A 13,786-nucleotide genomic window follows, 5' to 3' on the forward strand; every position below is an offset into this window, starting at 1 on the left:
ATTTCTGTGCGATATTTCAAACGTTATGTTATAATTAGAAAATTAAGCACAAGTCGTGGTTTTTTCGGTTGTTATTCCAATTACTTTTTATAATACCAAAATAAATAAATAAGACACTCTCTTTTCTCTCCTCCCCCCTCCTTTGCCCAAACACTCTCTCCTTGGTCTCAACCCTTATTAGTAGGGGTGATCGGTTCCGGATACTTTTTTTTTACGATACACGGACCCTAACCTGTAAAGGATATGTTCTAAGATTTTGGAACCGGACCCTACCATGTTAATCTTGGAATCGGAACCTACCTGGAACTTGTATTATACCACAGATTCCGAGTATTTTGTTGGAACCTATAAATTTTTTTTGTCTCGGTAAATAAAAAAAATATTTCATTTATAATCAGTAATCACACAAATAAAGCGCTATTTGTTTCCGTAAAAAAACACTTTGCCACAAACAAGTAGAAGCCGCCATAAGAGTAGAGTATTGAACTTTTTTCTGTAATAATATATGAACCTTTAGGATTTACGTACTCTTTGATATGCAACGAGTTTGATGGAATCAGTATATGAATCATTCATGGACGAAGATGGGCTCCTGAGTAATCCGACCCTATATCTAACCAAGACCCGATTCCTTTGTTGGGTTCTCCACCAGCCGTTGCACCATGACGTCGGAAAACAAAGGCAATAAAAAAAAGAAACTTTACCTTGGCGGAGAGTAGAAGACAGAGGGGAGTCTCTAGAGAGTTGGAGACGAAAACAGAGAGCGAGAGAGAGAGAGAGAGCAGATGGAGATTGGAGAGTTAGAGATGGCTGGGTTGAGAGAAATCGAAAAAGGAAATGGAGATTACTCAGATTAGAGAAGTGACAGAGAGAAGAGGAAGGAGACTGGAGATTTAAGTTTACATTTTTCCCTGTTTCACCCGAATTGTGAAATTTTGAGAGGGGCTTCATGCTGTTAGAAGATCTCTCCCCAAAATATAGAGAAATCCTTGCTTTTGCCTTATTCTGCTTTTCGCATTCAGTAACTTTACTCTTTTTTTTTCCTTTTATTTAGTAAGTATCATCCAGTTTCGGGTATCGGTTTCGATTCCAGTTCTGAGTACCATGTAGATAGGAATCGGAAGCGGAAGCGATTTTCACCATTTCCTTATTTTAATACCCGGACCCCACCTTATTTTCAATACGAGCTACTCGGACCATACCCTATTTTCAATACGAGCTACTCGGACCCTATTATGACGTGTAGGTTTCGACCGATTTCGAATATACCCGGTATCTTTGCACACCTCTACTTATTAGAGCATTTCCGTCTCTTTTGCCTAGACCCTGATCTGAACCCTCTCTCTTTTTTCCCTCTTATTTGTTGTTTCTTTAAATTTATTTCGACATAATCTGGCGTGAAGGAGCCTCTACCGGCGAACCCGCCACTCTACTGAGATTATTGGCAGGGTCTGAACCTGTCGGCGGTGGGACTGTCCATAAGGCAGTCACTCCCCGACCAAAGAGATCTATATAGGAGAACTAATGTTGACTCGAGAGACATGGGTCTGGTCGGAGGGGCGCCCCTACCTACCTTGACTAATTTCAAATACCCAAGATCTTTGAGAGAACTTGTCTTCCACTATATCCGAAGGTTGGGGAACTAGTCTTTAAGAATTTAACCAATAAATTTTTTATCACGAAGATAATAATTATTTATTTACCTAAATTTGGATGCAGGAAAACATCTTTCTATAGAAATAGATATATTTATCAAGTAAAATTTGAGGGAATTAATAACATTTTTCTTGTAAACTTTTCTTTGGGTGAATACTTGTAAATTTTTTTAAAGTAAAATCAATAGCAAGGAAACAGATTGATCAGTTATTGATGAGACATCCCAGGTCGGAACTTGCACCTCGATTTTAAGCTAGGCCTTGATAAGAGAATGATGTGAATTTTAATTTAGTCTCTGAATGAAACCCAATTGAGATTGGCCCTTTTTGGCCCAATTATATTCCATTGATATTTTTTTATTTTTCGGTTACAATATTCCATTGGTATTTTGTGATCAAGGGAGAGACATGGAGCAACGAGACAATGGAAGGGAATGTAAAGGACCACGGGAAGACTGTCGATGGGATAAAGGGCATGGATTTCTCTTATGCCAGTGATAATCAACGGGTAGGCGTGGGGAGGCCGCATTAATTATTTCATACATTGTTGTACAACAACTGAAACAATTTGCGGGGAAACTCCTAACGTTAATAACATCATTTTGCAATCCTAGGATTTTATTTTATTTATTATTTTTTCGGTAGAATAGTCCTAGGAATTATGGACCGTCCTAGTCCGAATAGCTAAGGCATTTCGAACAGCGCCTTTGCATTGCGGGGCCACACAACTTCGAGAGATCCATTCCAGAAGAGGGAAGAGAGGTAGTTGTTGGCGCTCTCAGTCGGGTGAGCCGCGTCGAACCACACGTACTGACTCGGGTCACTGCAAAGGTTGTAACCTGTCTCGTTGTCCCCACATGTGAACTCCCCGTTGAAGTTCCCGCTTCCACAGCATGCTCTCTGCCCTTCCGTGAAGCCTTGGCAATGTGAAGAAAGCCAAAATAAGAGTTATTCGATCGATATATTGCTGGCACAGCTAAAGTATCAATAGCATTCAGGAACATGACAATGGACATCATGTATATGTACATGTATCTGTACAATATAATGATAAGTATGTGAAATATTACCAAAGTTTGACGGATACTTGCTCATCTCTAAAAGGGCGGAGTAGTAATCAAACACAGCACATTTGAAGCCGGGCAACGTATCCTCTAGCTCCCAGAGGACAATCGACAGTCTTTTGTTGTGCATCTTGGCGAGAATCGTGACATTGGCAATGCACTCAGATCCCGAGATCCACCTGCTCAGCGGCATGCAACCCAGCGGCCCCACCGTCTGGAAAAGGAATTTCCTTCCGCCCATCTCGTAAACTTTCTGCAAAGCCAGTCACCAGATCATGTAAATGATAAATATACTACATAGAGCCCTTGATATGATGGAAGAGACCATGATATATAGCACAATTCCTATATGTCTTCGATAGCATGCATGAGTCCTTGTACAAAATAATTAATAGTGGCTCAGTAATGGGTTCGGGATCTAGGTCTAGAACTTCAGAGCAGTTAGTTGCAAGAGCAAGTACCGGATCGGGAATGCATCCTTCTTACCTTGACCACTGAGGTGATATTGCCGAGCACTGCCTTCACATACTGTTTCCTGTAAGAGGACGCGAGCGCCACTCGAGTGCCATTTTCTGGGAGTGGTGGCATGCCAACGTTCATGTAATCGTTCCCTCCTATGCTGAAGAAGTAGACGGCCTTAGAAAGCAACTCTTGGGCGGCCTCTGGCTCCAGCTTGTTATTCATTTCTTCGAAGTAGCTCAGTTGCAGCTTCAGGTGTATCTGTTAGTTAATTAACTGACATCGCATCAGAACGAGAATGTTGCAATACGATTTCGGTCTATTAAGCTGTAATCACTGCTGCGCAGTCAGTTGAATTCGTGTTTCTTTTTTTGGAGGAAATCAGCCGTAGGCTTCCAATATTCCGGCCTTCTAGGAACAGTAATAACAGGAAGGGTTAATGACCTATATTGACATTTCGTTTTAGTCTCAAATCTAGCATGACCTTTACTTGAATTCCCAATTCTAGTACGACCTTTCGAAAATAGTATAGAAATGCATGACCTTTCGTTTTAGTGTAAAATCTTGCACGACTTTTCGTTTTAATATTAACTCTAGCACGATAAGTGAACTCCACATATTTTTATTTAATTCCACATATTTCCACTTATCGAATAATGTTACGACATGTGGCACCGTTAATGCATAGAAATTGAAGGAAAATTTAATGGTGTGTTAAATTTGAGACTAAAACAAAATGTCATACTTTTTTATACCATTTTCGAAAGGTCGTGCTAGAATTGGAAATTCAATTAAAGGTCGTATATTTTTATGTGATTAACCCTAACTGGAAACCTTCACGATATGATCATGGGCCTCGTACAGCCAAAAGGCCGAATCATTAGCTCATCTCACTGACCTGAGACCATTAACCCATGACATCGACCCATAAAATGGAAAAATCAGGAGTAAATCTCGAATTGTTAATAGTACAATCTACAAGTAAACCTTCGATTTTTAATTAGCAAAGAAGTCTACCGTTTTGGGGTTTGTTTCAGGGAATACCCCAGCTCCAGCGGACGCGAAATTCGCTCCATCTGTGTAATTGTTGAACTCGGGCTCCAAGTACGGTTCGATCAATGTCAGATTCGCATACTGCGCTGCAAAAACGCCAAAATCCGATCATAAATATCGTCCACATTCGCATATTTGTAACCTAATAAAATGTGGCAATGGGCAACCAAGATCTGCCCCTGTTCCGTTGTAATTCGGCAAGATTTCCGGATTCTCTGTTTGCATGCACATTCCTTTTCAGGAATACTACGTACAAACCTTGGTTTCCCAAATTTTCAACTGCACTTTTAGCATACAAATACATGACCGCTCTCTGGAAAACAAGAGACGGAGACTGATCTCATCTGAAGAGAAAACACTCCTGATTCGATACGTAGTGCAAAAACAGGCTTGAAAACACAAAAATCATTGGGTTCGTGGGAAAGGCTGTTACCTAAAAAGTCAGGTATTATTCGGCCGTCGCAGGATCTCCCGCTTGGGTAGTGGAAGTAGGTCTCGCCATAGGGCATGCGGGGCTTGGGTTGGTCACTGAGGGGATAGTATTGGTTGTTCCCGGCATCTAGGACTGAGTCCCCAAAGATAAAGAATGGCGTGTGACATTGCCCTCGAATGACAAGGACCGCCCATAAGGTGAGAAATGTCCCGATCACTGGGCTCGATCTTTCCATCGGACGACGAGCTGAAGAAGCTTCAGAGGGACGAGTTACTGTAACTGAGTTTTGATCTTTGCTTACAGGAAAATGGGACTGTTGAGACCTTTTATAGGAGCCAGCAAGCATTAAAGGTTCCATATAATCTATATACTTATATATATATATATATATATATATATATTCCATATCAGCACTTCATTTCGGTCCACCAGCTTCACAAGGGCAAAATCGTCATTTTTATCATCCATCAGAGGAAAATATTTTCAGCTAATCGCTCAAACACGCACAACTCTTAAAAATGAGGAATTTTCATAATTTAATACTAATTTTATGATTTTTTAAGAAAATAATACTATTTGGGACTTCTTTAGATTTCGAGCACGTCAGAGTCAATTTTCATAATTCGGGACTAAATTAAGGCTGAAAAATATTTTATTGATCCATAAATTTTTCTGAATACAATGCCAGCATTCAATTACAAAGTCGAAAATTTTAGTCTTTACGTGCGTCAAATTTGAATTTTTATAAAAAAAAGAAGAAGAAAGGACCAAGGGGTCAGAGTCGATCAGAGCCGGTCTGACAGACTGCTGCCCACATTTAAAAAAAAAAAAAGGCAACTGTCAGTTTTGACCGTTTCCCCTCCTCCTGCCCCCATTTTTTTTTGTCTTTTTCTCCCCCTTCTTTCTTCTCCTCTTCTTCTCTCTCCTTCTCCTCCCTTTCTTCTTCTTCCAACAGACCCGAAAACAACAGAGAAAGAAAAGGAGGGAAACCCTAATGCACGGGAAGGAAAAAAAAGAAAACCCTAACGACACACATTCGGAAACCCTAGCCGCAACGACCTTCCCTCGAAAAAAAAACCCTAAGCTCTTCTCTCCCTTTCAGTTGGGACTCTCTCCCTCGGATCCGAAAAAAAAAAAACCACAGCTCCTTGACAATGGACCGACTCCCTCAGCTCCCTCTCAACCAAAAAATTCCCTTAGCTCCCTCATTCATGGATCCCGGAACCCCCAGCTCACTCATTCTCCTTCTCACAAAAAAAAAAACCTAGCTTCCCCACAGTTCATCCTCACCTCAGATGAAAGGAACCTCAGCCGGCCCTCCTCCCGTAACCCGAAACCCTAACGACACCCCTAAGCTCATCTCTCATTCTCCCGGCTCGGAAACCCTCAGCTCGCCCATACCTACATTCGGCCTCCCTCAGTTCGTTGCTACTATCCATTCCGCCGTGCCACCACTGCCCCGATATTTCTTTCAATGCTCGAGCTTCTCTTTGCTCCTTGGGTTGCCGTGCTTTTCTCATCGAGTTTCAATTGAGTTCAACCAAGCCAAGCCCTCAACATTCACGATAGCTGGCAGCATGGTGGTGCCACCACTAAGGGCGACCGTGATAATAGGAAGTTGCAAGAGGGCCATGGATTCGAGGGTGAAGGGGGTAGCATTAGGGTTTCATGGGAAGAAGATGAAGAATCTGGTTAACTAACCAAGTTTGACGAGTTTGGCCAATGCGGTGCGGCCATGTGGCCTTCATTAGCCATGCAAGTAATATTAATGGTCACGTCAGCAAATTTGAACGAGCATTTAACATTTTGATAGATGTTGAAATAGAGCAAAACCTTGTGAATTTACAAGTCAAAATTTAAAAAATTAGTAGATTTAGGATTTGTTGCAAACTATGTGATTATTTTTAGGATCATGCCCATTTTTAAGGGAAAATTACACAATAGACCCTAACGTTTACATATTATCTTAATTTTATCATAATGTCGATTATTTTTTCCTGAGGTATTATAGCATTAATGGTTAGGTTTCAAATCTATCCTGCTGTAAAAGTTCATTCCATTTTTTACGGAAATGCTGACGTGACGATTAATTGATTGACGGCGTTGACGTGGAGAGTGAGTGAGTTCCGATATAAAGGGAAAAATTACACTATGAATTTGAACCTTTTTGTTATTTCTCAATTTTATCATAACATTTTGATGTTTTCTCAATTTTATCCAAACATTTTGATAGTTTCTCAGTTTTATCTCAATCTTTTATTGTTTTCTCTATATTATCCCAAGAGATGGCGCAAGCCTTCGCCTAATAATCAAGAGGTTTCAAGTTCGATACTTATTGTGTGATTACTTGTGCCTCTTTATTAGCTATTTATGATTTATATTTCTTTGTATTAAGTCCACAGGCCTCCATTGGATTGAAAAGGAAAAAAATTCTTCGTTAATTATTTTTTTAGTTATAAAGAGGGACATGAGCCTAATAAATAAATGAGAAAAGAGAAATGAATGAGAAATATAGGTTTTAAACGGGAGCATATGCTGTTATATTACATTGATTCGGCAATAATCCCCGAAAATACCCATACGATTACTAACATACCCCACCTGTGATTATTATAAGAGCTTGCTGTACAATTTTCACTCCGACTCATAAGCAAACACTGACTCATAAACGACAAGTTGCGATATCAACAATATGCATGTGGAAGTTGTGGCATCATAGCCGAAATCCCGGGACAATATATATTGAATTCACATTGGCAAAGTGAATTATGACATATATCATCGTACATATCATTTCGAATTTATAGTTTAGAGCTATTCAGCCTTTGCTTGACTAATAACTTCTCTTACGTGAATACCCTATGAATTCATGAGAAAAATAACTTCCGTCAAAAACAGTATAAGTGCTTTCATATGTAGGGTATTCTCTTGCAAGACTTTAGTAGGCATAAAGAGTACCATGGATTTCTCTTATGCGTGGTAATCAACGGGGGATGCACGGGGAACATTTCATACAATATAACGTCGTAGAACAACAGAAACGGTTTAATTACGCACCAAGGTAAATCCTAGGAATTATTTTTGCGGTAGTAACATCATATTTTATAGTCCTAGGAATTTATTTGTTTTTCGGTAGAATACTCCCAGGAATTAAAGAGTCCTAGTCCGGATAAGGCTAGGGCATGTGGAACAGCTCCTTTGCACCGCGAGGCCACACAACTTTGAGAGGTCCACTCCAGAAGAGGGCCGAGAGGAACTTGTTGGCGCTGTCGGACGGGTGAGCTCCATCGAACTACACTTACTTAGTCGGGTCATGGCAGAGGTTGAAACCGGCGGTGGTGTTAGCACATGTGAACGCCCCGTTGAAATGCCCGCTACTGCAGCATGCTGCCTGCCCTTCTTTGAAACCTTTGCAATGTGAAGAAAGCCGAAAGATTCGATCGATTATGTTATTGCAGGCAAACCTCTCAAGTCTCGATATATAGCATTCACGAAGAAACACGACAATGAGCAAACTGTATATATACATATATCTGTACTAGAAGTTAGTGTGCCCGCAGAAAAAGTTTTCGAGTTCAAATTTTTTAATTGATAAGTTCATTAAATCTTTTTTTGCTCCGTTCTTGACATCATTCTCTAAAAAATTCTTACTCGTTGCTGCGCACCATTTGATATAATTTTTGTTGTTCCTTTAAGATCTTTTAGAAGTTGGTTTTTTAGAGTACTGCATCAAGTAAAATTGTTCATAATAATTGACGAATGGATTATTTTATAGAGAAAGAATTTTAGTAATTATAATATCAAATGATAAAATTAATAAAAATGGTGAGGGGACAAAGAATAGAGAGGGAAAGTGGGGAAGGGAGAGAAAGGGGAAGAGAGAGAGAGAGAGAGAGTAGGGTAGATGGTATTTTTCGGTAGTAGGTTAGCTGGTATTTAATAATTACATGGACTGACAAAATTATTCTTCTAATTTCTCCAAATTTGATGGCTATTATTCTTTTTACAATAGTATTTTTGAGAGAAGAAAAGTTAAACAAGCGGTTTTCTTCTTTCTTTTTGAATACTATAGACATAGATATAGACTGATATACATATAGTTATTAATGATATGAATGTGAAATATTACCATATTTCGGAGCGTAGTTGGTGATCGATGCAAGGGTAGAGAAGTAATCAAACAGAGAATATTTGAATCCGGGCAACGTCTTCTCTAGCTTCCGGAGGACATTCGACATTGCTGTGTTGTGCATTTTGGCGAGACTCATGACTTCATGACTGCAGCCCTCAGCTCCCGGGCTGACCCTGGTCGCCGGCATGCAACCCAGTGGCCCCACGGCCTGGAAAAGGAATTTCCTCCCGCCCATCGCGTACACTTTCTGCGGAACCAATCACCAGATCTTATACATGATAAGTATGCATACCGCACTTGATATGATGGAAGCGACCATGACATCTAGACAAGCTTGACTAGCATAATTCTGAGCTTAGCTATAACACTATAAATATATGTCTTCGATTAGCTTGAGTCCTTCCATGTGCAGAAACATTAATAGTGGCTAGTAATGGGTTCGGGATCTGGGTCTCGGACCTAGAACAGTTAGTTGCAAGTGCAAGTACCGGATGGGGAATGCTCGCTTCTTACCTTGACCGTGGATGTGATATTGCCGAGCACTATGGTCACGTACTCTTTCTTTTCAGAGTCCGTGAGAGGGACTTCGCCCGGTTTTGGATTGCCGACCTTCATGTAATCGTTCCCTCCCATGCTGAGCAAGTAGACGGCCTTAGACAGCAACTCTTGGGTCTTCTTACGACCCTCCTGCTGCTGCAGCTTCTTCTTCACATGTTCGAAGTAGCTCAGCTGCAGCTTCAGGAATATCTGTTAATTAATTAACCGAGATCACATCAGATTATCAGAACGAGAATGCTGCAATTCGATTACGGTCCATTAAGTCGTAATTAAGCACTGCAGAGAGACAGTTGAATTCTTGTATTTTTTTTTTTGGGGGGAATAAGCCTTCTGGGAACAGTAATAACAGGAAACCTTCCTGATATGATCACGGGCCTCGTCTGGCCAATAGGCTGTATCTTTAGTTCATCTCGCTGACCTGAGACCGTTAACTTGTGACATCGACCCATACAAAAGGCACGAATGAGAAGTAAATCCTGAAATATGACTAGCTCACGTCACTCTATAAGTAAACCTTCAATTTCATCAGAAAAGATGTTTACCGCATGGGGACTATTTTCGGCAAGTACCCCAGCTCCAGCCGACGCAAAATTTGCTCCATTGGTGTAATTGGTGAACCCGGGTTCCAAGTACGGTTTGATGAATGGCATATTCGCATACTGAGCTGCAAAAACACCAAAATCCAACTGTAAATATCGTCCGGATTCACGATAATTTTTAGCTTAATCTGGGCGATGGTCTTGTAATTCTGGAAGATTTCCGGATTCTCTGTTTGCATTCACTTTCCTTTTCCAAAATAAAAAAAAAGACTAAAAATTGGTCCCAAATTTTAAACTGCATTAATTTTTGAGTAAAATTCTCCAAATCATGAACTTTTTCCGTTCACAAGACTAGAATCCGAGGTCTTATTTAAGGGGAAAAAACTCATCTTGAGCCAATCCATGTTTGGTTCCTACTGCACTTTTAGCTTATGCATACATGAATGCTTTCCGGAAAACAAGAACTGGAAAACGCGAAGAGAAAGCACTCCAGATTCGACAAATACCATAAAAACAGACGTGAAAACGCGAAGGTCATCGGGTTTGTGGGTAATGTTGTTACCTAAGAAGTCCGGAACTAATCGGTCATTGCGAAGGTGACTTTCCCTCTTGATCTGTTTTATCTTCATGATTTATTTCCTCTCATAAATTTGAAATATTAAATGGCACCATATGATGATCCCATGGCGCCTATTATCTAGTATCTACTTAATTTATTTTTCCTCTCTCTCTCTCTGTTTTTTAAATTAACTCCATTGACTGCTTCTAATTTCCTTTTCTAGACATAAGACGAAACCCATGGAATGAGATAGGGGTGATCGGTTCCGGATACCTTGTTTTTTTTCACGATACCCGGACCCTACCCTATATGGGATCGGTTCCAAGATTTTGGATCCGGACCCTACCCTGTTGAATCCTGGAACCGGAACCTACCCAGAATCTGTATTATACCACAGGTTCCGGGTACGCTGTTGGAACCTGTAATTTTTTTTGTCTCGTAAATAAAATAGAAAATATCACACCCATAATCAGTAATTGGCAAGGCCTGTCGAAGCCCCCAAAATAAAATCGGTTTCTCCAAAACTTGTAGTAAGAAAAGGGCGAGAGCCGAGTCGAAATCCCAAAGGAGGCTAAAGGATTCTCTAAACCAATGAGCTTGCAAAGTAACAATAGGGGAATTTTGATAATCAAGAAACTAAATTGCAGCAAAAACAATTTAAAAGTGCAAGGGAGATTGAGTAATCAATAATCGAGAGACGTATGACTTAAGTTCGAAAACCACCTAGCGTTTGGTTGATTATAGAAGCATCAGAATGTAAATTTCAACAGCTAAGATTCGATTCCTGCGACCGCAAGGAATCAACTAGCATCTAAATTCTAACTAGTCAAAACACCGTCTAACTAGTAAGTTCATCAACTAGTTAACAAGGTATCAACCGATTCCCTAATTAACTAAGCGACAGCTTTAAGCGCAAGGATGCCTTAACCCGAGCGATTAATCGATTCATCAATTAATTGACTCGTCCTATTATTCTCTAACCAATTAAGGCAGCAACTACCGTTTGTTCCTAATTAGTCTTGCTTCGAATCGATTTCTACAAACACCGTAGTAGTCGTCGATAAGCTAATTTACAAATATCCTATTCACAACAATGAGAGAATACTTGTAATGATGACATCCAAGAATAAATAAGTGCTGAAATCGAAATATTAAAACCTGCTCCTCACAACCAAACCGTGAGGTTTCCGTTCTCAAGTCAAACGAAACGAATTAGCCACGCATGGCTATACAAGAATCCATGAAAACTGAGGATCGTTGGAGGAACACTCCGCAGCCGCCAGCCTCCTCTCCAAGTTTCTCTCCACAGAAAAACTAAACTTCCAGAAGACCCTAAACCTAGATGATCCATAGGTTTTTATATCTCCCTAAAAAATAGGAAACAAATAATAAACATATCTTAAAAGATTTTCTAAAAAACTCCCATTGTAACTGAAAGGGAATCCTAAGATTTGCAAATAAATCGAGAATTGATTCTAAACTCCCTCTTGGATCGGTTGTGCACGATGTGCACCACTAACCAGAAGTCCTTGTATCCTTGCAAGTTCCATCTTGATACTTCAATGGTCTCCAATTCATCTCGAACATGCATCAAATTGCCTTCAATTCTTTTCTTGCACAAGTTTTCCTAGAAATCGTCATCCAAGCATCAGATACCATGAAAACAACATAAAACCGAGTCTAAATTTTACCCATTTCATGGACAAATCCTCTCTTATCAGTAATCACGGTAAATATAATATCGACATAAATTTAGATTAATCCACAACAATAAAAAATAATGTCTCATCAATCCATCCATAATACGATCTCACATAACAAAATGTTAGAGCCGATTCGCCCTGCAGCTGAATATCTAAAAGAACCATTTCCAAAGTCCCTTAGCGGGAACAAAAGCTTACACCTTTTACTACCAGAAATCTTTGATCTCTTCGTATTTGAGATTCTGTCAGTCGAATTCGATCTCAACTTAACAACACTACTACATCGTGCAGAGTTGTATGAGAGGATTTCCATACCCCGATGCGTCGTCTGACGACTATCGACATCAAAGAAAACAAAATCAGTGATTTTTCTCTGTAGAAGATAAGTAGCATGGACACTGAAACGAAATGAAGCAATAGATCAACGGAAATCGAATTCGACAAAAGAAAAAAACAAAGAAAAAAAACTGACTTTGCTAGCTCAAGGAGGTCTCAGTTCGTTCATCTCGTTTCATGTTCTGATTAGCTAAATAGAGATTCATGGAGCGACAAAATTGAAATCAGGAGAAAGCAACTAAAACCAGCAGCAGAGGAGATCAGAACAGAGGAGCCGACACATGATTTAGCTTGCTCAGCAGTCGAACTAAGAGCAGTAGGAACAGCAGAGGAGTCTAGAGTGATTCGGAGACAAGAGATGAGGCAAAATCTCACCGGTAAAGAGAGATTCAAGGAGAGTCGGAGCCGGAGAGTCGGAGACGAAAGGCGAGCGGCGGAGAGGAACTGCAGGGAGAGGGAGTACAGAGTCGATTTAGGGTTGAAGACTATAACGGCTGAGAGGCTGAGACGAAAGCTGAGCTTTACCTTGTTCCTTCATGTCTTCCCGATCCGACTAATACTGAGGGTAACTTTACCTTCCTTTTTTTTTTAAGTAATTACCATCCGGTTTCGGATTCCGATTCCGATTTCGGTTTTGGATACCCCATAGGCTGGAACCGGAACCGAAACCGGATTTCACCGGTTCTTTATTTTGATACCCGGACCCTACCCTATTTTCAATACGAGCTACCCGGACCCTACCCTACCGGGTAGGTTCTGACCGGTTCCGGGTATACTCGGTATCCGTGCACACCCCTAGAATGAGATAGATAAATATAGGAGTACAAAGAATCTCACTGATGAAAATGGAGATCACATCAACTTAAGTTTGGTTTTTAAATAAAGATTTTATTCTATCCCACTCAACTTTATTTTTATCCAAATTTAACATTATTATTATTACTATTTTATCTTTTTCTTTTATTTAATAATAACTTCTCACTCATACTTTTTCATAATCATTTTTATCATTAATTTTTTAATAATAAATTTTTCATCTATTTTTACATCTATATATTTTGCAATACTCGTAATAATTGTTGTTTTGTCTTTTCTTATTTCAAAGAGTGAATAGAGTAAAATACCCAATCCTAGTCTAAAACCAAACACAAAAGGTCGAAGACAATGCGACTCCAACTTCTTTTAATTTTAATAACTTGGAAAAGAAGACAGGTAATGAGACACTATATAAATGGCTATGGACCACAAATAAGTATGTACGACATATATTTATCGTGTGAGAATGATATACTAAG

At 39.8% G+C, this 13,786-nt stretch overlaps 2 protein-coding genes across 2 annotated transcripts; both read right to left on the reverse strand.

Moving 5' to 3' along the window:
• Positions 1-2,090: 2,090 nt before the first annotated feature.
• LOC116189796 (GDSL lipase-like) lies at positions 2,091-4,995 on the reverse strand. Its single transcript, XM_031519519.1, has 5 exons — positions 4,665-4,995; positions 4,196-4,317; positions 3,206-3,439; positions 2,726-2,972; positions 2,091-2,572 (listed from the first exon to the last, which is right to left on the reverse strand). Exons 1-5 carry the CDS (start codon positions 4,897-4,899, stop codon positions 2,340-2,342), a joined length of 1,071 nt encoding a protein of 356 aa, XP_031375379.1. The 5' UTR covers positions 4,900-4,995; the 3' UTR covers positions 2,091-2,339.
• A 2,711-nt stretch (positions 4,996-7,706) lies between these two features.
• LOC116189795 (GDSL esterase/lipase 3-like) lies at positions 7,707-9,803 on the reverse strand. Its single transcript, XM_031519517.1, has 4 exons — positions 9,702-9,803; positions 9,310-9,543; positions 8,794-9,043; positions 7,707-8,072 (listed from the first exon to the last, which is right to left on the reverse strand). The coding sequence occupies exons 1-4, from the start codon at positions 9,801-9,803 to the stop codon at positions 7,963-7,965; spliced, it is 696 nt and encodes a 231-aa protein (XP_031375377.1). The 3' UTR covers positions 7,707-7,962.
• Positions 9,804-13,786: the final 3,983 nt, after the last annotated feature.

The sequence above is a fragment of the Punica granatum genome, unplaced genomic scaffold (assembly GCF_007655135.1).
Source record: "Punica granatum isolate Tunisia-2019 unplaced genomic scaffold, ASM765513v2 Contig00019, whole genome shotgun sequence".
Lineage (NCBI taxonomy): Eukaryota > Viridiplantae > Streptophyta > Magnoliopsida > Myrtales > Lythraceae > Punica > Punica granatum.

What these genes read in the sequence shown, in the direction of transcription:
- LOC116189796 (XM_031519519.1), bottom strand. Translation starts at nt 4,899, where the DNA reads ATGGAAAGATCGAGCCCAGTGATCGGGACATTTCTCACCTTATGGGCG. An exon ending in AATAATACCTGACTTTTTAG is followed by an intron (nt 4,318 to 4,664) that starts GTAACAGCCTTT and finishes GCGTTTTTGCAG; the next exon opens with CGCAGTATGCGAATCTGACA. An exon ending in CTGAAACAAACCCCAAAACG is followed by an intron (nt 3,440 to 4,195) that starts GTAGACTTCTTT and finishes ATTAACTAACAG; the next exon opens with ATACACCTGAAGCTGCAACT.
- LOC116189795 (XM_031519517.1), bottom strand. Translation starts at nt 9,803, where the DNA reads ATGGGTCGATGTCACAAGTTAACGGTCTCAGGTCAGCGAGATGAACTA. An exon ending in ATATCACATCCACGGTCAAG is followed by an intron (nt 9,044 to 9,309) that starts GTAAGAAGCGAG and finishes TTGGTTCCGCAG; the next exon opens with AAAGTGTACGCGATGGGCGG. An exon ending in CAACTACGCTCCGAAATATG is followed by an intron (nt 8,073 to 8,793) that starts GTAATATTTCAC and finishes CACATTGCAAAG; the next exon opens with GTTTCAAAGAAGGGCAGGCA.